This window comes from Salmo trutta, chromosome 29, assembly GCF_901001165.1.
Source record: "Salmo trutta chromosome 29, fSalTru1.1, whole genome shotgun sequence".
NCBI lineage: Eukaryota > Metazoa > Chordata > Actinopteri > Salmoniformes > Salmonidae > Salmo > Salmo trutta.
The window spans coordinates 838,518-865,078 of NC_042985.1; the positions used below are offsets into that span (position 1 = coordinate 838,518).

At 43.0% G+C, this 26,561-nt stretch overlaps 1 protein-coding gene across 1 annotated transcript; it reads right to left on the minus strand.

Annotated features, from left to right (window-relative positions):
- Positions 1–15,552: 15,552 nt before the first annotated feature.
- On the minus strand, positions 15,553–21,939 carry LOC115167415 (macrophage mannose receptor 1-like). The gene is made up of 2 exons (XM_029721820.1): positions 21,157–21,939; positions 15,553–16,684 (listed from the first exon to the last, which is right to left on the minus strand). Exons 1-2 carry the CDS (start codon positions 21,878–21,880, stop codon positions 15,864–15,866), a joined length of 1,545 nt encoding a protein of 514 aa, XP_029577680.1. The 5' UTR covers positions 21,881–21,939; the 3' UTR covers positions 15,553–15,863.
- Positions 21,940–26,561: the final 4,622 nt, after the last annotated feature.

Genomic DNA, 26,561 nt, shown 5'->3' on the forward strand with positions numbered 1-26,561 from the left:
GACCTGTTCACGTGCTACCTGTCCCAGACCTGCTGTTTTCAACTCTCTAGAGACAGCAGGAGCGGTATGAATGATCGGCTATGAAACGCCAACTGACATTTACTCCTGAGGTGCTGACTTGTTGCACCCTCGACAACTACTGTGATTATTATTATTTGACCCTGCTGGTCATCTATGAACGTTTGAACATCTTGGTCATGTTCTGTTATAATCTCCACCCGGCACAGCCAGAAGAGGACTGGCCACCCCTTATAGCCTGTTTCCTCTCTAGGTTTCTTCCTAGGTTTTGGCCTTTCTAGGGAGTTTTTCCTAGCCACCGTGCTTCTACACCTGCATTGCTTGCTGTTTGGGGTTTTAGGCTGGGTTTCTGTACAGCACGTTGAGATATCAGCTGAAGGGCTATATAAATACATTTGATTTGATATTCTGTGAAGTTATGCCACTGCAGTAATGTTTTTTCCTTTGAATTGCAGTTTATTCCATGTGTTTGAAGAGTGGCAAATGGGTATCCAAGCCAATCCTAACGCCATTAAAGTTAATGTCTTTTAATTGTTGTATTTATATTGCAATGACTATTTCTTTGTAAATGCAATTCATTCAGAACTTTTGTTTGTCACTCTTTTTGGTTGAAGTGTTGTGAACTTGGCCAGCTACAAGTAAACCTGAAGTCTGGACCTGCCTATGTAGGAAGTGATGGCACCTCATACCTGCCTATGTGAAGGCACTGTTGTGCTGTAGGAAGTGATAGCACCTCAGCCCTGCCCATGTGAAGGCACTGTTCTGCTGTAGGAAGTGATAGCACCTCAGCCCTGCCCATGTGAAGGCACTGTTCTGCTGTAGGAAGTGATAGCACCTCAGCCCTGCCCATGTGAAGGCACTGTTGTGCTGTAGGAAGTGATAGCACCTCAGCCCTGCCCATGTGAAGGCACTGTTCTGCTGTAGGAAGTGATAGCACCTCAGCCCTGCCCATGTGAAGGCACTGTTGTGCTGTAGGAAGTGATAGCACCTCAGCCCTGCCCATGTGAAGGCACTGTTCTGCTGTAGGAAGTGATAGCACCTCAGCCCTGCCCATGTGAAGGCACTGTTGTGCTGTAGGAAGTGATGGCACCTCATACCTGCCTATGTGAAGGCACTGTTGTGCTGTAGGAAGTGATAGCACCTCAGCCCTGCCTATGTGAAGGCACTGTTCTGCTGTAGGAAGTGATAGCACCTCAGCCCTGCCTATGTGAAGGCACTGTTCTGCTGTAGGAAGTGATAGCACCTCAGCCCTGCCCATGTGAAGGCACTGTTGTGCTGTAGGAAGTGATGGCACCTCAGCCCTGCCTATGTGAAGGCACTGCTGTGCTGTAGGAAGTGATAGCACCTCAGCCCTGCCTATGTGAAGGCACTGTTGTGCTGTAGGAAGTGATAGCACCTCAGCCCTGCCTATGTGAAGGCACTGCTGTGCTGTAGGAAGTGATAGCACCTCATACCTGCCTATGTGAAGGCACTGTTGTGCTGTAGGAAGTGATAGCACCTCAGCCCTGCCTATGTGAAGGCACTGTTGTGCTGTAGGAAGTGATAGCACCTCAGCCCTGCCTATGTGAAGGCACTGTTGTGCTGTAGGCAGTGATAGCACCTCAGCCCTGCCCATGTGAAGGCACTGTTCTGCTGTAGGAAGTGATAGCACCTCATACCTGCCTATGTGAAGGCATTGTTGTGCTGTAGGAAGTGATAGCATCTCATACCTGCCTATGTGAAGGCACTGTTGTGCTGTAGGAAGTGATAGCACCTCAGCCCTGCCCATGTGAAGGCACTGTTCTGCTGTAGGAAGTGATAGCACCTCAGCCCTGCCTATGTGAAGGCACTGTTCTGCTGTAGGAAGTGATAGCACCTCATACCTGCCTATGTGAAGGCACTGTTGTGCTGTAGGAAGTGATAGCACCTCAGCCCTGCCTATGTGAAGGCACTGCTGTGCTGTAGGAAGTGATAGCACCTCATACCTGCCTATGTGAAGGCACTGTTGTGCTGTAGGAAGTGATAGCACCTCAGCCCTGCCCATATGAAGGCACTGTTGTGCTGTAGGAAGTGATAGCACCTCAGCCCTGCCCATGTGAAGGCACTGTTGTGCTGTAGGAAGTGATAGCACCTCATACCTGCCTATGTGAAGGCACTGTTGTGCTGTAGGAAGTGATAGCACCTCAGCCCTGCCCATGTGAAGGCACTGTTGTGCTGTAGGAAGTGATAGCACCTCAGCCCTGCCCATGTGAAGGCACTGTTCTGCTGTAGGAAGTGATAGCACCTCAGCCCTGCCCATGTGAAGGCACTGTTGTGCTGTAGGAAGTGATAGCACCTCAGCCCTGCCTATGTGAAGGCACTGTTCTGCTGTAGGAAGTGATAGCACCTCAGCCCTGCCCATGTGAAGGCACTGTTGTGCTGTAGGAAGTGATGGCACCTCATACCTGCCTATGTGAAGGCACTGTTGTGCTGTAGGAAGTGATAGCACCTCAGCCCTGCCTATGTGAAGGCACTGCTGTGCTGTAGGAAGTGATAGCACCTCATACCTGTCTATGTGAAGGCACTGTTGTGCTGTAGGAAGTGATAGCACCTCAGCCCTGCCCATGTGAAGGCACTGTTGTGCTGTAGGAAGTGATAGCACCTCAGCCCTGCCTATGTGAAGGCATTGTTGTGCTGTAGGAAGTGATAGCATCTCATACCTGCCTATGTGAAGGCACTGTTGTGCTGTAGGAAGTGATAGCACCTCAGCCCTGCCCATGTGAAGGCACTGTTCTGCTGTAGGAAGTGATAGCACCTCAGCCCTGCCTATGTGAAGGCACTGTTCTGCTGTAGGAAGTGATAGCACCTCATACCTGCCTATGTGAAGGCACTGTTGTGCTGTAGGAAGTGATAGCACCTCAGCCCTGCCTATGTGAAGGCACTGTTGTGCTGTAGGAAGTGATAGCACCTCAGCCCTGCCTATGTGAAGGCACTGCTGTGCTGTAGGAAGTGATAGCACCTTATACCTGCCTATGTGAAGGCACTGTTGTGCTGTAGGAAGTGATAGCACCTCAGCCCTGCCCATATGAAGGCACTGTTGTGCTGTAGGAAGTGATAGCACCTCAGCCCTGCCCATGTGAAGGCACTGTTGTGCTGTAGGAAGTGATAGCACCTCATACCTGCCTATGTGAAGGCACTGTTGTGCTGTAGGAAGTGATAGCACCTCAGCCCTGCCCATGTGAAGGCACTGTTGTGCTGTAGGAAGTGATAGCACCTCAGCCCTGCCTATGTGAAGGCACTGTTGTGCTGTAGGAAGTGATAGCACCTCAGCCCTGCCCATGTGAAGGCACTGTTGTGCTGTAGGAAGTGATAGCACCTCAGCCCTGCCCATGTGAAGGCACTGTTGTGCTGTAGGAAGTGATAGCACCTCAGCCCTGCCCATGTGAAGGCACTGTTGTGCTGTAGGAAGTGATAGCACCTCAGCCCTGCCTATGTGAAGGCACTGTTGTGCTGTAGGAAGTGATGGCACCTCAGCTCTGCCCATATGAAGGCACTGTTGTGCTGTAGGAAGTGATAGCACCTCAGCCCTGCCCATGTGAAGGCACTGTTGTGCTGTAGGAAGTCATAGCACCTCAGTAAAAGTAGAACAAAGAACATGTTTTGTACAGTACCCATTACAAACACTCCTAATCATTTAATAAATGTTGCTTTAAAACACACATATATACATATATATATATATATATATATATATTTCTGCATGCTGACTGTTTCCCTATACATGAACCTAGAACCTGTGGTTTGAATAGATGTTACACAATCAATAGCTAAATCATGTGGGGACATTATGTCTTGTAACCTATTAGCCTCAATGACTCAAGAAATGTGACTCACTTCTCTAAAAAAAACCTTTATTTCACTCTGACTTTGCTAATATTTAGAGAAGGCAAGTATGCCTTTTGTGCAATGAAGTCTATATGCTGATAGTTACTCGTGACAGACAGCTGAGATTTAGTCATGGGTGACGAGGTTATATGCTGACCAATGTAGTCCCTATATGCTGACCAATGTAGTCCATATATGCTGACCAATGAAGTTCATATTTGAAGACCAATCAAGTCTATAGTGTGTTAGACTTGTGATACTGCTGATTTACTGATGTGAATGAGTTACATGGGTTAACGGTTGCTGTACGTAGACATGTTCCTGCTCTCCTATCTATTATAGGATGTTGTTTACTATTCAGAGAGAAAATGAATAGACCTTTGACAGCTGGATGGATGCTTGATTGAACTCCTAAAAGGAATGGGTAGGTTTTTTAAGAAATGTGGTGGACATGCCACCAAGCTTATCAGAGTACAATGTGGAGCTACCACCGTATTGAGTAGGCTACTTTTTTAAAATGATTTCAGATTACATGAAGTGCTGAGAGGTTGTTACTGGACAAGAGGATCATACCATTGATCAAGGTGCTGTTCTCTCTTCTGCCAGCAGTCGGCACTATAGAGCTCCTGTCTTCTGACAGCAGTCAGCTCTATAGAGCTCCTGTCTTCTGCCAGCAGTCGGCACTATAGAGCTCCTGTCTTCTGACAGCAGTCAGCACTATAGAGCTCCTGTCTTCTGCCAGCAGTCAGCACTATAGAGCTCCTGTCTTCTGACAGCAGTCAGCACTATAGAGCTCCTGTCTTCTCAAAGCAGTCAGCACTATAGAGCTCCTGTCTTCTGACAGGAGTCAGCACTATAGAGCTCCTGTCTTCTGCCAGCAGTCAGCACTATAGGGCTCCTGTCTTCTGGCAGCAGTCAGCACTATAGAGCTACTGTCTTCTGGCAGCAGTCAGCACTATAGAGCTCCTGTCTTCTCAAAGCAGTCAGCACTATAGAGCTCCTGTCTTCTCAAAGCAGTCAGCACTATAGAGCTCCTGTCTTCTGACAGCAGTCAGCACTATAGAGCTCCTGTCTTCTGACAGCAGTCAGCACTATAGAGCTCCTGTCTTCTCAAAGCAGTCAGCACTATAGAGCTCCTGTCTTCTGACAGGAGTCAGCACTATAGAGCTCCTGTCTTCTGCCAGCAGTCAGCACTATAGGGCTCCTGTCTTCTGGCAGCAGTCAGCACTATAGAGCTCCTGTCTTCTGCCAGCAGTCAGCACTATAGAGCTCCTGTCTTCTGCCAGCAGTCGGCACTATAGAGCTCCTGTCTTCTGCCAACAGTCAGCACTATAGAGCTCCTGTCTTCTGGCAGCAGTCAGCACTATAGAGCTCCTGTCTTCTGGCAGCAGATCAGAGACCACTGGACACAGAGCAGTGATGAGGAGCCCAGTGCAGCTGCTCTTCCTCTGAGTGATGTCCCAGTACTCAGTCAGTGTGGAGTGGAGCTGCTCTTCCTCTGCATGCTGTCCCAGTACTCAGTCAGTGTGGAGTGGAGCTGAGCCTGCTGCTGCTCTTCTGACCACCATATTATACCTTATACTGTCCCCAGCCCACCAATCAGAGTGGATTCCTTAACTCACCTGTTCACCCAACTCACCAATTAGAATGCTTCCTTAGCTCACCTACCCACTGGCAATCAATTAGATAGCTTTTATGTTGTTGTACACAAATGAACAACCAAATAGATCTTCCTTAAAAACACATTAAAAAAACCACACACTGCTCTTTCCCAACCTGGAATACAGCAGTAAAATAAGGCCTATATCTATAAAGTAAATTGTTGCCCCTAGACACATGGACAATCTATCACAGTTCAATGGTCCAAAATAAACTTTATCCAAAATGTGGTCCAAAATAAATTGTATCCAAAATGTTGATGGATATCTCTCCACAGTGGATTTGTGCAGGGCTCAGTGCTGCTGTGTTGATGTTGAAGATACTGTCTGTAATTAAAGGAAGACGTCCAAGATTAAAAACCAAAAACTACATTTTAAGTGAGAATAGGTATTGGTCTGAAGCCGAAAAAGAAAGGAAATTCACATGAGCACTACAATGCCTATTCCACCCATGCTCTACTAAGGTTTTCCAGCACACAGCTTTGACCTACTACAGTAGCTATGTTGGTATTGTACTTCAAACTATGTGCAGGCAGGTTGCTTAGGATTCAAACCTTCTCAAACAGCCTAATTAATGGAAACCTTGGTAGAGCATGGGTGGAGTAGGCATTTTGTCCTCATGTGAATTTCCTTTATTTTTCGGCTTCAGACCAATGCCTATTGTCACTTAAAATGTAGTTTTTCGTTTTTAATTTCCATGTTTTTTACACCGGAAGATGATTATCCAACATTATAGTACCGCATTATAATACAGCTTAACACAGCAGTAAACGTTAAGTAAAAGTACACAATAATGACAATGGTAACAGACATAATGTCACTCCCTGATCTGTTTCACCTGTCCTTGTGCTTGTCTCCACCCCCCTCCAGGTGTCGCCTATCTTCCCCATTATCCCCTGGGTACTTATACCTGTGTTCTCTGTTTGTCTGTTGACAGTTGGTCTTGTTTATCAAGTCAACCAGCGTTTTGTCTCTGCTCCTGCTTTTCCCCAGTCTCTCTTTTTCTCGCTCTCCAGGTTTTGACCCTTGCCTGTCCTGACTCTGAGCCCGCCTGTCTGAGCACTCTGCCTGCCCCTGACCCTGCCTGCCGTCCTGTACCTTCGCCCCTACTCTGGATTACCAACGTTTGCCTGACCTTGACCCTGAGCCTGCCTGCCTTCCTGTACCTTTGCCCCACCACTCTGGATTATCGACCCCTGCCTGCCTTGACCTGTCGTTTGCCTGCCCCTGTTGCTATAATAAACATTGTTACTTCAAGACAATCTGCATTTGGGTCTTACCTTCAAACCTGATACATAATGTAGTTGTCAGTATTTATTTAATATTAACAGCTGATTTTCCATAGAGAAGCGAGAAACCAATTTAAGCCAATATGTAATAAACTGGAAAAATGGTTCCTTATCTATGTTAAAACCTCTCTGGGCTAGGTGGCACCAAATCGTCCCACCTACGTAACAGCCAGTTGAATCCTGTGGCGCAATTTTCAAAACCTTTGAAATGCTATTACTTCAATTTCTCAAACATATGACTATTTTACAGCTATTTAAAGACAAGACTCTCGTTAATCTAACCACACTGTCCGATTTCAAAAAGGCTTTACAACGAAAGCAAAACATTAGATTATGTCAGCAGAGTACCCAGCCAGAAATAATCAGACACCCATTTTTCAAGCTAGCATATAATGTCACAAAAACCCAAATCACAGCTAAATGCAGCACTAACCTTTGATGATCTTCATCAGATGACACACCTAGGACATTATGTTATACAATACATGCATGTCTGTTCAATCAAGTTCATATTTATATCAAAAAACAGCTTTTTACATTAGCATGTGACGTTCAGAAAAAGCATACCCCCCGCAAACTTCCGGGGAATTTACTAACAATTTACTAAATTACTCACGATAAACGTTCACAAAAAGCATAACAATTATTTTAAGAATTATAGATACAGAACTCCTCTATGCACTCGATTTGTCCGATTTTAAAATAGCTTTTCGGATGAAGCACATTTTGCAATATTCTAAGTACATAGCCCAGCCATCACGGGCTAGCTATTTAGACACCCGGCAAGTTTAGCCTTCACCAAAATCATATTTCCTATAAGAAAAATGGTCTTACCTTTCCTGTTCTTCGTCAGAATGCACTCCCAGGACTTCTACTTCAATAACAAATGTAGGTTTGGTCCCAAATAATCCATCGTTACGTTCCATCAGCAACGTTTTGTTCGTGAGTTCTAGACACTATCAGAATGGTAAATCACGGTCGTGCGCATGGCGCATAACGTGACAAAAAATTTCTAAATATTCCATTACCGTACTTCGAAGCATGTCAACCGCTGTTTAAAATCAATTTTTATGCAATTTATCTCGTAGAAAAGCGATAATATTCCGACAGGGAATCTGCCTGTCTGTAAATAGAGGGAAAAACAGAAAGGCGGGGGAAGGCAGTGCACGCGCCTAAGCCTTTTGTCTGCTGATAGACCACTTAGCAAAAGCGCTCCTGTGTTTCAGCCAGGGCTTTGAATTACGTCATTCAGGTTTTTCCCGGGCTCTGAGAGCCCATTGGAGACGTGGGAAGTGTCACGTAACAGCAGAGATCCTCCGTTTTTGGAAGAGATGTCAAAGAAAGCAAATAAATGCTCAGACAGGCCACTTCCTGTAAAGGAATCTCTCAGGTTTTTGCCTGCCAAATGAGTTCTGTTATACTCACAGACACCATTCAAACAGTTTTAGAAACTTTAGGGTGTTTTCTATCCATATATAATAAGTATATGCATATTCTAGTTACTGGGTAGGATTAGTAACCAGATTAAATCGGGTACGTTTTTTATCCGGCCGTGTAAATACTGCCCCCTAGCCCCAACAGGTTAAGAGCACATCTTTTGGCTCAAATCCCGTTAATGGGATCGATTTGACAACAGCCAGTGAAATTGCAGGGCGCCAAATTCAAACAACAGAAATCTCATAATTACAATTCCTCAAACATACAAGCATTATACACCATTTTAAAGATAAACTTCTTGTTAATCCAACCACAGTGTCCGATTTCAAAAAGGCTTTACAGCGAAAGCATACCTTGCGATTATGTTAGGTCAGCGCCTAGTCACAGAAAAACACAGCCATTTTCCAGCCAAAGAGAGGAGTCACAAAAAGCAGAAATAGAGATAGAATTAATCACTAACCTTTGATGATCTTCATCAGATGGCACTCATAGGACTTCATGTTACACAATACATGTATGTTTTGTTCGATAAAGTTCATATTTATATCAAAAATCTCAGTTTACATTGGCACGTTATGTTCAGTAATGTTTTGCCTCTAAAAAACATCCGATGAATTTGCAGAGAGCCACATCAATTTACAGAAATACTCATCATAAACTTTTCTATAAGATACAGGTGTTATACATAGGATTAGAGATAAACTTCTCCTTAATGCTGTGTCAGATTTCAAAAAAGCTTTATGGTGAAAGCACACCATGCGATAATCTGAGTACAGCGCTCAGCCACCAAAACAAGCCATACAGATACCCGCCATGTTGTGGTGTCAACAAAAGTCAGAAATAGCGTTATAAATATTCACTTACCTTTGATGATCTTCATCGGAATGCACTCCCAGGAATACCAGTTCCACAATAAATGTTTGTTTTGTTCGATAAAGTCCATATTTATGTCCAAATACCTCCTTTTTGTTTGCGCATTTAGTTCACTAATCCAAATGCACAAGACGCGAGCACAAAGTCCAGACGAAAAGTGTAAAAAGTTCCATTGAAGTTTGTAGAAAAATGTCAAACGATGTACAGTGGGGGAAAAAAGTATTTGATCCCCTGCTGATTTTGTACGTTTGCCCACTTGCAAAGAAATGATCAGTCTATAATTTTAATGGTAGGTTTATTTGAACAGTGAGAGACAGTATAACAACAAAATAATCCAGAAAAACGCATGTCAAAAATGTTAAAAATTGATTTGCATTTTAATGAGGGAAATAAGTATTTGACCCCTTTGCAAAACATGACTTAGTACTTGGTGGCAAAACCCTTGTTGGCAATCACAGAGGTCAGACGTTTCTTGTAGTTGGCCACCAGGTTTGCACACATCTCAGGAGGGATTTTGTCCCACTCCTCTTTGCAGATCTTCTCCAAGTCATTAAGGTTTCGAGGCTGACGTTTGGCAACTCGAACCTTCAGCTCCCTCCACAGATTTTCTATGGGATTAAGGTCTGGAGACTGGCTAGGCCACTCCAGGACCTTAATGTGCTTCTTCTTGAGGCACTCCTTTGTTGCCTTGGCCGTGTGTTTTGGGTCATTGTCATGCTGGAATACCCATCCACGACCCATTTTCAATGCCCTGGCTGAGGGAAGGAGGTTCTCACACAAGATTTGACAGTACATGGCCCCGTCAAATGATGCGGTGAAGTTGTCCTGTCCCCTTAGCAGAAAAACACCCCCAAAGCATAATGTTTCCACCTCCATGTTTGACGGTGGAGATGGTGTTGTTGGGGTCATAGGCAGCATTCCTCCTCCTCCAAACACGGCGAGTTGAGTTGATGCCAAAGAGCTCCATTTTGGTCTCATCTGACCGCAACACTTTCACCAGTTGTCCTCTGAATCATTCCGATGTTCATTGGCAAACTTCAGACGGGCATGTATATGTATTCTTGAGCAGGGGGACCTTGCGGAGGCTGCAGGATTTCAGTCCTTCACGGCGTAGTGTGTTACCAATTGTTTTCTTGGTGACTATGGTCCCAGCAGCCTTGAGATCATTGACAAGATCCTCCCGTGTAGTTCTGGGCTGATTCCTCACTGTTCTCATGATCATTGCAACTCCACGATGTGAGATCTTGCATGGAGCCCCAGGCCGAGGGATATTGACAGTTCTTTTGTGTTTCTTCCATTTGCGAATAATCGCACCAAATGTTGTCACCTTCTCACCAAGCTGTTTGGCGATGGTCTTGTAGCCCATTCCAGCCTTGTGTAGGTCTACAATCTTGTCCCTGATATCCTTGGAGAGCTCTTTGGTCTTGGCCATGGTGGAGAGTTTGGAATCTGATTGATTGATTGCTTCTGTGGACAGGTGTCTTTTTTACAGGTAACAAGCTGCAGTTAGGAGCACTCCCTTTAAGAGTGTGCTCCTAATCTCAACTCGTTACCTGTATAAAAGACACCTGGTAGCCAGAAATCTTTCTGATTGAGAGGGGGTCAAATACTTATTTCCCTCATTAAAATGCAAATCAATTTATAACATTTTTGACATGCGTTTTTTTTGATATTTTTGATGTTATTCTGTCTCTCACTGTTCAAATAAACGTACCATTAAAATGTTGGACTGATCCTTTCTTTATCAGTGGGCAAACGTACAAAATCAGCAGGGGATCAAATACTTTTTTCCCCCACTGTATATAATCAATTTTTAGGATGTTTTAATCATAAATCTTCAATAATGTCCTTTGTCATTAGAAAGGAAAGGGAACGGAGCTCGTGCTCACGGCCGCGCGCGATAAACAACTCATAGCTTTCAGCTGAGGCACTTACTGTGAGTGGTCTTATTCGCTCCCCTTTTCCAATAGAAGCCTGAAACAACGTTCTAAAGACTGTTGACATCTATTGGAAGCCCTAGGAAGCGCAATCTGACCCCATTTACACTGTATATTGGATAGGCAATCACTTGAAAAACTACAAACCTCAGATTTCCCACTTCCTGGTTGGATTTTTCTCAGGTTTTCGCCTGCCATATGAGTTCTGTTATACTCACAGACATCATTCAAACAGGTTTAGAAACGTCAGAGTGTTTTCTATACAAATCTGCTAATAATATGCATATCCTAGCTTCTGGGCCTGAGTAGCAGGCAGTTACTCTGGGCACGCTTTTCATCCAGATGTGAAAATACTGCCCCCTTGCATAACAGGTTAAGAGAATCGAGCAAGCTCCTGGAAAATACACAAGTAATCAACATGAAAATGTACCTTAAAGATTACTGAAGAAAGGCCTAGTACTACACCTGTAAACAAAGGTGAGTTATCACTAAATATAACATTTACAAACAAATGTACATTCATCAGATATAGTCAACTTTGTAAATACAAGTCAAGGATGGCCACAACTGCTCTTGACAATATAGAGGTTTATGTAAGGTTTTATATTCAAGCCCAGTTCTACCACACCTGATTCTACTATTCAGTGTCTTGATGAACATCTGAGGTCTTGATGAACATCTGAGGTCTTGATGAACAGCTGAGGTCTCAATGAACAGCTGAGGTCTCGACGAACAGCTGAGGTCTTGATGAACAGCTGAGGTCTTGATGAACAGCTGAGGTCTTCATGAACAGCTGAGGTATTGATGAACATCTGAGGTATTGATGAACAGCTGAGGTCTTGATGAACAGCTGAGGTCTTGATGAACAGCTGAGGTCTTCATGAACATCTGCGGTATTGATGAACAGCTGAGGTCTTGATGAACAGCTGAGGTCTTGATGAACATCTGAGGTCTTGATGAACAGCTGAGGTATTGATGAACATCTGAGGTCTTGATGAACAGCTGAGGTCTTGATGAACAGCTGAGTAGTAGAATCAGGTGTGGTAGCACTGGGTATGAACAGAACATCTTACATAACCCTGTGGAAGGTCAAGAGCAATTTTTATAACTCCTGAAACAAACACTTAAACAAATGACAAACTGCTGAGAAACACCTGCAAAATACAACAAGTACAAAACTCTTAAGAAAAATTATTGACATATTTACACATCTGAAATTGGATAGGTGCTCTAAACCCTACAAACTTCTGCTACACATGTCCTAAGTAATGCTGCACACAACTTTCCAACTCCAGTAAAACAGCACACATGTGCTCATTTATAAATGGCAGTGTAAATATGAAAACAAGTGGGAGAACTCACAGATTTGGAAACAGAACATACATTTTAAGTGTTGATGGTGTACAATGTACCATGTTTACTGCGTGCATTTGAATTGGCATAAGTCATTTGTCAGTTCCACATGAGCCAGTTTGCATTTCTCAGTGATTGGAGCATACCCACAATCCGTCACTCTGCCATAAAGCACTGTGTCCCTAGGCAGTACCGTAGTGAGGGCGTGTATCTCACGGATGAGGGCAACGACGTCTTCCTTGAGAGTCTGAGAGCTGGTCTCTTCTCCGTTCTAGCAAGAGACATGCAGTAGTTCACACCACCACGCACTGCCGCTTGCCTGCCCCTCCACGAACCTAAAGGCTCTTTTAAGAGCCACCTAATACATGAAAATAAGTGTTTGTTTGTGTGTGCATGCACGTGTGGGTGTGTGTTGTGTGGGTTGGAAGGGGGCTGTCAAAACTAAAAATAAAACACTGATTTCGACAGACCATTTAAAATAGACAGTCTTGAAGCTTTCGTTCAAAGAAGATGGGTTCGTTTATTTATTTTGCTTGGTTAAAAAAAACAATAGTCTAAAGCAGTTAATTTTTTGAAAACAGACCAAATTAATCACATTAGCAATCATGTCATTTTCTTTTGACTGCGCACAGCATGGTGCACAATAAGCAAGTAGAGAGGTGGTTCGATTAATCTGACACGGGGTACACAATCGGGCGAAAGTGGGGAGAGAGGTAGATAAAGCATTTTCATCAAAAACATTCCCTTTTCCATATGAAAACACAGAATTCCACTCATTACCAGTGGTGGGAAAAGTACCCAATTGTCGTAAGATGGCTTAATAGAAAATTACTCCACAAAAAGTGAAAGTCACCCAGTAAAATACTACTTGAGAAAAAGTCTAAAAGTATTTAGTTTTAAATATACGTAAGTATCAAAGTTAAAGTATAAATCATTTAAACATCGTTATATTAAGCAAACCAGAAGACACAATTTTTTGTTTTTAATTTACAGATAGCCAGGGGCACACTTTTGTGTTTAGTGAGTCCGCCAGATCAGAGGCAGTAGGGATGACAAGGGATGTTCTCTTGATAAGTTTGGAAATGGGACCATTTTCCTGTCCTGCTAAGCATTAAAAATGTAATGAGTACTTTTGGGTGTCAGGAAAAAAGAGTAAAAAGCACATGATTTTCTTTAGGAATGTAGCAAAGTAAAAGTAAAAGTTGTCAAAAATATAAATAATAAAGTACAGATACCCCCCCCCCCCCAAAAAAAATACTTAATAAGTAGTACTTTAAAGTATTTTTCACGTAACTACTTTACACCACTGCTCATTACTACACGTGCTTAATTACCTCCGGTGGCAGTCCAGTTCCAAATCGAATACGATTCATTTTTAGCCAGGGAAATACATGCCGACACCGCACCCGGACCAGATTAATCTAACCCCCTTAATGATTCTAACGTGGTTTTACCTGGGTGCATCGTGTGCAGCACACACTGGAAAGTAACTTGACACTGTTAATCAGTCAGCACAAATGTGTATCATAATAATGACAAGGAAGGAGCTGGAATGTATTCTATATGTTTGAAACAGTGATGCTGTTAACTAGCTGTTTTTTTGTAAGAAAGTATGATATATTGTGGTGCATGAACTGGCCATAGACGTTAGATAACGTTACCTAGCTAGTTAACGTTAACTGGCTAGCATAGCAGCCAATGATGTTCGCTATGTATGCTTGTTAACAGGATATCATAGCAGCCAATGATGTTCGCTATGTATGTTTGTTAACAGGATATCATAGCAGCCAATGATGTTCGCTATGTATGTTTGTTAACAGGATATCATAGCAGCCAATGATGTTCGCTATGTATGTTTGTTTGTGCTCCAATTACATGCATGTGTCTAGATCAACAGTTTACACATGACTTCAGCCTCTTCATGAAAAACCTTAATTGGCAAAATATAGCTAGCTAGTTAGCTTTCCTTGTTTGTTGGTTAGCTACCTAGCCAACGTTAGCTCTCATCTGACTGATATAACATTACTAACTAGATAGCTTGCTACCTAATTAATAAAAACAAATGTGCATTTATTGTCTAGCTACCTTTATTTGCCTGTTTGATAGCTAGCTAGTTGGCTTTCAGCTGACGGGTGTTAGCTAGCTACTGAGGCTAACCACTGGACTTTGTACACGCAAGCTAACATTAGCTAGTTAGCTACCTAGCTAATCAATATATCAGCTTGAATACCACCATAGAGCTAGTTATATACAGTTGCCTAGGTTTGTTCCATACACTTCTTATGACTGGCAGCATAGTGCCGAGCAACCGACCCGGTGTTAGAACTCAGATTCTGGCTGAAAAGATGTTAGCATTGTCAGAAATGCTACAAAAAGGTCCTTAACGGACAAAACATGTTCACATGAGAGCGATAAATCATAAATGTAATCAACACGGTTGACCCTACAAACGTATTGAGTCCGAAAGGTGCTAAGTATAATGGTGACTTTATGGACGCTGTAGTCTTGTTCCTAAACGACGCCTAGATATTGAGCTAGTTCTGGTCTGAAGACCCTAACGCTAAAGACAATGTTAAAAGCTCATGACGAGAAGGGACGGGGGGTGTACCTCCAATCAAGATGATTTGCGAATTTTAATCGAAATTGGTGTCATATTGGCATAGGTATGATTGTAGGGAGATTTGAATTTAACAGTGAGATTCAACTAATGCCTATAATAGAAGCAACGGTAATGTAGGCCTAATATTTTAGCCATCATGTTGATTTCCTCATGGTTTTAGAAGGACTCTGTATAACTGCCTGACATGGCTTAGTACCACTTTCCTCCTTTATCATCGTCCTAAAATCATCTCTTACAGGAACATGCAGACAAAAAGATACTTTAGACTTTCTAAAAAGTGATTTGTATTCCTTAGCTATGAATCAAATGATAGACAGATGACTCTTTCTAACAGTGTGTATTACTGTATTCCTTAGCTATAAATCAAATGATAAAGACAGAAAGATGACTCTTCCTAACAGTGTGTATTACTGTATTCCTTAGCTATAAATCAAATGATAAAGACAGAAAGATGACTCTTCCTAACAGTGTGTATTACTGTATTCCTTAGCTATAAATCAAATGATAAAGACAGACAGAAAGAGGACACTTCCTAACAGTGTTTATTACAGTAGAACAGAGTTGGTTGTACAGTGCCTGCTAAGTATTCTACATTTGCTACAACAGTATAGAGTAAAATGTCCATTATTTTAATCATTACAGGTTTAATGAACATTTAGTTTTAAATGCAGTGTGAATACATATAGTCAAACAGAGAACACACCTTGGGAAAGAGGTCTTTCTGGTTAAATAATGTTTAAATTCAAATTATTGCTCGTAGTAAATATTGATCTTTCATCCGTTTTTACTTCAGTTATCACCAAAGGTATAAATGCCTGGCTCTGCTAGGAGTCCCTCATGTGGAGCAGAGGAAGTTCCTCCTCTCCTCACAGCCCCTGGTTCCCCAAAGCTCTCCCTCTCTGGCCAGGGTCCCACAATACAGGTGTTGTGCAGGGCAGTGGGGCAGCCTCCCCCCGGTCCAGGCCTGGTACTCCAGGGGGTCCCCGTTCACCCACAGCCACTCGCTGGCCAGGAAGCGCAGTCCTGTCCACACATGGTCCGTCTGGGCCCCCTTTGAATTCATCATTCTCTGGACGAGGAGCTGCTCATTCTCAGACAGCAGGCTGGTGAGGTCAGTGTAGTGCTCCCTGCAGTGATCCAGAGCCTCCTCCCACGTCTTGTTCTCCTTCACCAGGACCACGTTCAGATCAAAGCACAAGAAGGGATATTGCTCAGTGCATTGCTTATCATTCATCTCATGGTTATTCACATCGACACAGTCCTGGTTGCCATTGAGATTGTTTGGCTGGCCTTGCTCCCAAAACCTGAATGATGAGTTCCACCCTCCAGACCACTTCCACTCTGTTGGGTGAGAGGGATCTCTGTACAGACCAATCCAAACATAATCCGTTTTTGATATGTTATTGACCTCATCTACTTCCTGTTGGTTGCTGATGAAGGCCAGGTCAATGTACTTCTCTCTGCAGTACTGCTGAGCCTTTTCCCAGGTCTTTCCTCCTTCATTCACATAGTGGAACTGTTTGTTCAGACAACAGGAGACCACTGCACACAGAGCAGTGACGAGGAGCCCAGTGAAGCTGCTCTTCCTCTGCATGATGTCCCAGTACTCAGTCAGTGTGGAGTGAAGCTGCTCTTCCTCTGCATGATGTCCCAGTACTCAGTCAGTGTGGAGTGGAGCTGCTCTTCCTCTGCATGATGTCCCAGTACTCAGTCAGTGTGGAGTGGAGCTGCTCTTCCTCTGTATTTATCCAAAATGTTGTTGGAAATCTCTCCACAGGGGATCTGTGCAGGGCTCAGTGCTGCTGTGTTGATGTTGAAGATACTGTCAGTAATTAAAGGAACTACATAAATGTAATCGTTTTGATTTCCGTAATGGTATTGGAAGCTTTGAATGAAGTTCGGGCTTTCGTAGCCCTGGGTGAAGGTAATTTGCATAATGTGACATTGGGAAGACAGGGGAAGAAAGAAAAACAATGCTTTCCATGTGTTTACAGGAAATATGTAAATGTATGTTTTTGCCTGAAGTGTGATTTGCCTGCCATCTCTGAACAAACAGAGGTCCACAGCAGGAAATGTCCACTGTACTGACAGCATAACACATCTGACAGGATAACAGATCTGAAACCACTGTAGTGACAGGATAACACCTCTGAAACCACTGTAGTGACAGGATAACACATCTGAAACCACTGTAGTGACAGGATAACACATCTGAAACCACTGTAGTGACAGGATAACACATCTGAAACCACTGTAGTGACAGGATAACACATCTGAAACCACTGTAGTGACAGAGGAACAGATCTGAAACCAAAGTTAGGCCCCGGGCCATAGCTGTGTCATAACAATGCTGCTTTTGCTGGGGCCTCATAGGCCTAAAGCTACAATAACACTGTGCAGACCGGTCAACAGGGCCTCCATGTACATAATATGTGGACTAAGACTTCACAAGATGTACCCGATAGCTATTCCCAGTATAACAGTTGGATGTACCAGCTAGCTATTCCCAGTATATTAGGTGGATGTAACAGCTAGCTATTCCCAGTATAACAGTTGGATGTACAAGTTAGATATTCCCAGTATAACAGCTGGATGTACCAGCTAGCTATTCCCAGTATAACAGCTGGATGTACCAGCTAGATATTCCTAGTATAACAGCTGGATATACCAGCTAGCTATTCCCAGTATATTAGGTGGATGTACCAGCTAGCTATTCCCAGTATATTAGGTGGATATACCAGCTAGCTATTCCCAGTATATTAGGTGTATGTACCAGCTAGCTATTCCCAGTATTAACAAGTGGATGTACCAGCTATCGATTCCCAGTATAACAGCTGGATGTACCAGCTAGCTATTCCCAGTATAACAGTTGGATGTACAAGCTAGCTATTACCAGTATATTAGGTGGATGTACAAGCTAGCTATTCCCAGTATATTAGGTGGATGTCCTAGCTAGCTATTACCAGTATATTAGGTGGATGTACCAGCTAGCTGTTCCCAATATAACAGTTGGATGTACCAGCTAGCTATTCCCAGTATAACAGTTAGATGTACCAGCTGGCTATTCCAAGTTTAACAGCTGGATGTACCAGCTATCTATTCCCAGTATAACAGTGTGATGTACCAGCAAGCTATTCCTAGTATAACAGCTGGATGTACCAGCAAGCTATTCCAAGTATATTAGGTGGATGTACCAGCTCTCGATTCCTAGAATAACAGTTAGATGTACCAGCTAGCTATTCCCAGTATAACAGTTAGATGTACCAGCTAGCTATTCCCAGTATATTAGGTGGATGTACCAGCTAGCCATTACCAGTATATTAGGTGGATGTACCAGCTAGCTATTCCCAGTATAACAGTTAGATGTACCAGCTAGCTATTCCCAGTATATTAGGTGGATGTACCAGCTAGCCATTACCAGTATATTAGGTGGATGTACCAGCTAGCTATTCCCAGTATATTAGGTGGATGTCACAGCTAGCTATTCCCAGTATAACAGTTGGATGTACAACTTAGATATTCCCTGTATAACAGTTGGATGTACCAGCTAGCTATTCCCAGTATAACAGCTGGATGTACCAGTTAGCTATTCCCTGTATAACAGCTTGATGTACCAGCTAGCTATTCCCAGTATATTAGGTGGATGTACCAGCTAGCTATTCCCAATATAACAGTTTGATGTACCAGCTAGCTATTCCCAGTATATTAGGTGGATGTACCAGCTAGCTATTCCCAATATAACAGTTGGATGTACCAGCTAGCTATTCCCAATATAACAGTTGGATGTACCAGCTAGCTATTCCCAGTATATTAGGTGGATGTACCAGCTCTCGATTCCTAGTATAACAGCTGGATGTACCAGCTAGCTATTCCCAGTATAATAGTTAGATGTACCAGCTAGCTATTCCCAGTATAACAGTTAGATGTACCAGCTAGCTATTCCCCGTATATTAGGTGGATGTACCAGCTAGCCATTACCAGTATAACAGTTGGATGTACCAGCTATCGATTCCTAGTATAACAGCTGGATGTACAAGCTAGCTATTCCCAGTATAACAGTTGGATGTACCAGCTAGCTATTGCTAGTATAACAGCTGGATGTACCAGCTAGATATTCCTAGTATAATAGCTGGATGTACCAGCTAGCTCTTCCCAGTATTTTAGGTGGATGTACCAGCTAGCTATTCCCAGTACATTAGGTGGATGTACCAGCTAGTTATTCCCAGTACTACATTTGGATGTACCAGCTAGCTATTCCCAGTATAACAGTTAGATGTACCAGCTAGCTATTCCCAGTATATTAGGTGGATGTCACAGCTAGCTATTCCCAGTATAACAGTTTGATGTACAAGTTAGATATTCCCAGTATAAGAGTTGGATGTACCAGCTAGCTATTCCTAGTATAACAGCTGGATGTACCAGCTATATATTCCTAGTATAACAGCTGGATATACCAGCTAGCTATTCCCAGTATGTTAGGTGGATGTACCAGCTAGCTATTCCCAGTATAACAGCTGGATGTACCAGCTAGCTATTCCCAGTATAACAGCTGGATGTACCAGCTAGCTATTCCCTGTATAACAGCTGGATGTACCAGCTAGCTATTCCCAGTATATTAGGTGGATGTATCAGCTAGCCATTCCCAATATAAGAGTTGGATGTACCAGCTAGCTATTCCCAGTGTATTAGGTGGATGTACCAGCTAGCTATTCCCAATATAACAGTTGGATGTACCAGCTAGCTATTCCCAGTATATTAGGTGGATGTACCAGCTATCGATTCCTAGTATAACAGCTGGATGTACAAGCTAGCTATTCCCAGTATAACAGTTGGATGTACCAGCTAGCTATTCCTAGTATAACAGCTGGATGTACCAGCTAGATATTCCTAGTATAATAGCTGGATGTACCAGCTAGCTCTTCCCAGTATTTTTGGTGGATGTACCAGCTAGCTATTCCCAGTACATTAGGTGGATGTACCAGCTAGCTATTCCCAATATAACAGTTGGATGTACCAGCTAGCTATTCCCAGTATAACTGTTGGATGTACCAGCTAGCTATTCCCAGTATAACAGCTGGATGTACTTAAAGGATTTAGATGCACTATTGTAAAGTGGTTGTTCCACTGGATATCATAAGGTGAATGTACCAATTTGTAAGTCGCTCTGGATAAGAGCGTCTGCTAAATGACTTAAATGTAAATGTAATGTACCAGCTAGCTTTTCCCAGTATATTAGGTGGATGTACCAGCTAGCTATTCCCAATATAACAGCTGGATGTTCCAGCTAGCTATTCCCAGTATAACAGCTGGATGTACCAGCTAGCTATTCGCAGTATAACAGCTTGATGTACCAGCTAGCTATTCCACATTAACAAAAAAATAGATAGTCCACAATGGAAAAGAAACCGAGAACAAACCCTGAGAAAGATTTATTTGACCTCAACGGGACTTCCTGGTTAAATACATTTGAAATACTAACTGTTTGTAGTAGAAAATATTGAGCTTACATAGGATTTCATTTTAGGTATAGAGTAACACAGTATAAGTCGTAATACCCATAAAACCTAGTTGTCAAACAGGGAAATAAATGGTTCCAATCGTTTTTCCACCATTCGTTTTTCCTATAGGGGATTTTAGAAACACTTAAAGTAATGACTGTGTTTCGTGAATGCTTACCCTGACATGACATTTTGAAAATGTCAGGACAAGGTGACTTTTTCAATATATTCACCTGTGGAAAAAACGATTGGAACCATTTCCCTGTTTGACCTCTAGGTTTTATGGGTATTATGACACTTCCACTGTGGGGCTCTATTTCATAGGAATTATATAGACCGGTCTGTCTCCTCTAATGCCTCTATCATACCTACAGCGTCATTGTGTAAAATGGTACGCAGCATTTTACTCAACATATACTATTTGATGTATAACGTTCCATAAATCCAACATATCCACCACACAAAATGCACTGCAACTGCCCCTGCCTCTGCAACGCAATGCTGCAAGGCAAACAGCTTTCCATTGGAAATGAATGTACTTCTGGTGTAAGTAAAGGCAATGACACTGTCGGTGTTATCGAGGCGTAGGAGTCCCTCATGTTGTGCAGAGGAAGTTCCTCCTCTCCTCACAGTCCCTGGTTCCCCAAAGCTCTCCCTCTCTGGCCAGGGTCCCACAATACAGGTGTTGTGCAGGGCAGTGGGGCAGCCTCCCCCCGGTCCAGCCCTGGTACTCCAGGGGGTCCCCGTTCACCCACAGCCACTCGCTGGCCAGGAAGCGCAGTCCTGTCCACACATGGTCCATCTGGGCCCCCTTTGAATTCATCATTCTCTGGACGAGGAGCTGCTCATTCTCAGACAGCAGGCTGGTGAGGTCAGTGTAGTGCTCCCTGCAGTGATCCAGAGCCTCCTCCCACGTCTTGTTCTCCTTCACCAGGACCACGTTCAGATCAAAGCACAAGAAGGGATATTGTTCAGTGCATTGATCATCATTCATCTTTTTCTTCCACACACTGACACAGTCCTGGTTGCCATGTTTATTGTTTGGCTGGCCTTTCCCCCAAAACTTGAATGATGAGTTCCACCCTCCAGACCACTTCCACTCTGTTGGGTGAGAGGGATCTCTGTACAGACCAATCCAAACATAATCCGTTCTTGATATGTTATTGACCTCATCTACTTCCTGTTGGTTGCTGATGAAGGCCAGGTCAATGTACTTCTCTCTGCAGTACTGCTGAGCCTTTTCCCAGGTCTTTCCTCCTTCATTCACATAGTGGAACTGTTTGTTCAGACAACAGGAGACCACTGCACACAGAGCAGTGATGAGGAGCCCAGTGAAGCTGCTCTTCCTCTGCATGATGTCCCAGTACTCAGTCAGTGTGGAGTGGAGCTGAGCCTGTCGCTGTTCTTATGAACGCCATATATACCTGATTCTGTCCCCAGCCCACCAATCAGAGTTGATTTCTTAACTCACCTGTTCACCCAACTCTCCAATTAGAACGCTTCCTTAGCTCTCCTACACACTGGCAACCAATTAGATAGCTTTTATGTTGTTGTAAACAAATGAACAACCAAATAAATCTTCCTTAGAAACACATCAAAGAAACACACACTCCTCTTTCCCAACCTGGAATACAGCAGTAAAATAAGGCCTGTATCTATAAAGAAAATTGTACCCCTAGACACACGGAAAATCTATCACGGTCCAATGTTCCAAAATAACCTCTATCCAAAATGTTGATGGAAATCTCTCCACAGTGGATCCGTGCAGGGCTCAGTGCTGCTGTGTTGATATTGAAGATACTGTCAGTAATTAAAGGAACTATGTCTAGATGTAGGCCTAATATTTTAGCCATCATGTTGATTTCCTCTTGGTTTTAGAAGGACTCTGTGTATAACTGCCTGACATGGCTTAGTACCGCTTTCCTCCTTTATCGTCGTCCTAAAATCATCTCTTACAGGAACATGCAGACAAAAAGATACTTTAGACTTTCTAAAAAGTGATTTGTATTCCTTGGCCATGAATCAAATCATGATGACAGACAAACATGACTCTTTCTAACAGTTTGTATTACTGTATTCCTTAGCTATGAATCAAATGATAAAGACAGAAACATGACTCTTCCTAAGAGTGTGTATTACTGTATTCCTTAGCTATGAATCAAATTAAAAAGACAGACAGAAAGAGGACTCTTCCGAACAGTGTGTATTACTGTATTCCTACAGTAATACACACTACTTCCTGTTGGTTGCTGATGAAGGCCAGGTCAATGTACTTCTCTCTGCAGTACTGCTGAGCCTTTTCCCAGGTCTTTCCTCCTTCCTCCACATAGTGGAACTGTTTGTTCAGACAACAGGAGACCACTGCACACAGAGCAGTGATGAGGAGCCCAGTGAAGCTGCTCTTCCTCTGCATGATGTCCCAGTACTCAGTCAGTGTGGGGTGGAGCTGCTCTTCCTCTGCATGATGTCCCAGGACTCAGTCAGTGTGGAGTGGAGCTGCTCTTCCTCTGCATGATGTCCCAGGACTCAGTCAGTGTGGAGTGGAGCTGAGCTGACCCTACTGCTCGATCCCCTCACCTGTACACCCAACCAACCAATCAGAGAGGCTTCCTTAGCCCACCTCTACACCCAGCCCACTAATCAGAGAGGATTCCTTAGCTCACATTTACAGCCAACCCATAGAGGTCTACTCTGCTCCCCTGTATACACAGGCTGGCTATTAGACAGCTTTTCTGTTCTTACCTGCACACAAATGAACAACCAAATAGAGAATCCTTACAGACATTAAAGTTGGATTTCTGGAAAACCTTTAGGAAGTAACCAAAGCTTTGCAATCTCATACTAAAGACACAAGGAAAATCTCATGGCCCGACATTCCAAAATACAGTGGATCTGTACTGGGCTCAGTGCTGCTGTGTTGATGTTGAAGATACTGTCAGTAATTAAAGGAACTACATAAATGTAATCGTTTTGATTTCCGTAATGGTATTTGAAGCTTTGAATGAAGTTTGGGCTTTCGTAGCCCTATAACATCTGGGTCTGGATCATTTGCGTAATGTGACCTTGGGAAGAGAGGGGAAGAAAGAAAAACAATGCTTTCCATGTGTTTACAGGAAATATGTAAATGTAGGTTTTTGCCTGAAGTGTGATTTGCCTGCCATCTCTGAACAAACAAAGGTCCACAGCGGGAAATGTCCACTGTACTGACAGCATAACACATCTGACAGGATAACAGATCTGAAACCACTGTAGTGACAGGATAACACATCTGAAACCACTGTAGTGACAGGATAACACATCTGAAACCACTGTAGTGACAGGATAACACATCTGAAACCCCTGTAGTGACAGGATAACACATCTGACAGGATAACACATCTGAAACCACTGTAGTGACAGGATAACAAATCTGAAACCACTGTAGTGACAGGATAACACCTCTGAAACCACTGTAGTGACAGGATAACACATCTGAAACCACTGTAGTGACAGGATAACACATCTGAAACCCCTGTAGTGACAGGATAACACATCTGACAGGATAACACATCTGAAACCACTGTAGTGACAGGATAACAAATCTGAAACCACTGTAGTGACAGGATAACACATCTGACGCCATTGTACTGACAGCATAACACATCTGACAGGATAACACCTCTGAAACCACTGTACTGACAGGATAACACATCTGAAACCACTGTAGTGACAGGATAACACATCTGACAGCATAACACATCTGACAGGATAACACATCTGAAACCACTGTAGTGACAGGATAACAAATCTGAAACCACTGTAGTGACAGCATAACACATCTGAAACCAAAGTTAGGCTCCTGGCCGTAGCTGTGTCATAACAATGCTGCTTTTACTGGGGCCTCATAGGCCTAAAGCTACAATAACACTGTGCAGAACGATCAACAGGGCCTCCATGTACATAATATGTGGACTAAGACTTCACAAGGCAGCTCATAAGCTATTTATACGTTATATTCTCCAAGAATCAACGGGTAAATCAAATCAATACAAGTGTAGCCCTTACTGTGAAATACTTACTTACAAGCCCTTAACCAACAGTGCAGTTCAAGAAGAGCTAAGAAAATATTTACCAATAAACTAAAGTAAAAAAATAATAAAAAGTAGGCAATAAAATAACAGTAAATAGGCCTAACAACATTAATTGAAATGTTGAACAACCAGAAATATCCCAGATTGTACCTTTTAGAGTGTAACTTTAAATTTAATAGATTAATTGTCATGATTTTTATTTCTTACCTTTTGAGAACTATACAAGGACATTATTTGACATTTTACCACAGCCAATATCTTTTATAGCCTTCTTGGACTAATTCGAATTATTTTGCAGCAATTGGGACTTTTATTTGGCGTGTTGTCTCCATAGCGATCTGGGCAGGTTTGTGTGATCTACAGTGTGTTGAGGCGTGGTGAAAGACTATCCCTGTAGGCAATAAGTCCTACCAGTGTTTACCCTCCTGTCAACAGCTACACTCTGTCTGCGCTACTCCCTAACCACCACTAGGGGCGCCACTTTGAAACATGGGACCTACTGAGCAAGTGAAGAGGATGGTGGTTTGTATTGTTGAGGCATAGTACTTGGTTACTGTACAATCAGGTTGAGGTTATTAGCGTTTCAGTAGCAGTAAAGAACTTTCAGGTTTTCAGGTCTTCATCTATATTGTGTGTCTGTATGTGTTCCTGTTCATCCACCCTACTGGTAGTGTACAGCTGAAGACAGTTGCTGATGTCTCTGACATTTGTTGCAGCATGCCAAAGACCAGACTGCACTGGTCGGGTTTGGGGTGTCGGGTTCTCCTTAAATATCCTGAAGACAAGTTGCCTGATGGCTAGAGAGGACAGATGGCTGTATCATATCATCATGATCCTGACCACATTTAGAAAACAGTCTGATTTCTATCATGTCAACATTCAGGATGTTTTCTCAGCATTTCAGCACACCAACTAGACTTTACTACTTCACAGCTAGAATAGTTTCATGTCCTCAGAATGTTTTGGGATATTTTAAAACAGACACGCACAATTACTTTATTCACGCAATTATCATAATTGGTTTAATTATGTTGTTTAATTAGATTAGATTGTTTAGAGAATAAGGTTAATGTTTGGGAACAGGGTAATGTTTGGAAACAGGGTAATGTTTGGGAACAGGGTAATGTTTGGAAACAGGGTAATGTTTGGGAACAGGGTAATGTTTGGGAACAGGTTAATGTTTGGGAGCAGGCTAAGGTTTGGGAACAGGCTAATGCTTGGGAACAGGCTAAGGTTTGGGAGCAGGCTAAGGTTTGGGAGCAGGCTAAGGTTTGGGAACAGGCTAAGGTTTGGGAGCAGGCTAAGGTTTGGGAACAGGCTAAGGTTTGGGAACAGGCTAATGCTTGGGAACAGGCTAAGGTTTGGGAACAGGTTAAGGTTTGGGAACAGGCTAAGGTTTGGGAGCAGGCTAATTCTTGGGAACAGGCTAATGTTTGGGAACAGGCTAATGCTTGGGAGCAGGCTAATGCTTGGGAACAGGCTAAGATTTGGGAACAGGTTAATGCTTGGGAACAAAGATCATTATATCAGACTATCATATCAGGTAGACTGTATAGCCTCCAGCCCTGTCAGTCCTCAGACCCCCTCTGTTCCTATGCATCTTCTCTCATGTTTCCGGGTTCATGCTGAAGGCTGTCCACAGCTTCAATTAGCTCTGGTAATGCTACCGTTTGTTTCTCTACAGATCATCATGTCTGTTAGACTGGCATTGATGTGATTGAGGTCTCTTAGCAACCAGCTCTTTATTTGTTATTGTTGGATGTTCAGTTGTTTTCATCATGTTTCTTAGTACTTGTTTGTTTTTTCTTGATCTCCTACGTCTTGTGGATATCCTCAACAAAGTGGGAATAATTATGGATTTTATATTTGCATTGTTCAGATTTCTTCTCACATTTAGCTGTACAACAACATATCATTCCTCTGTTCTTTCTTACACAGGTTGAGTTTCTGCAAGAGAGACGTTTA

Bases quoted from the DNA above. Each gene is read 5' to 3' on its own strand.
- LOC115167415 (XM_029721820.1), bottom strand. From the start codon at position 21,880: ATGCAGAGGAAGAGCAGCTTCACTGGGCTCCTCATCACTGCTCTGTGT. The intron at 16,685-21,156 runs GTGAGGAGAGGA...ACACTGACTGAG, and splicing joins GCTTTGGGGAACCAGGGACT to TACTGGGACATCATGCAGAG.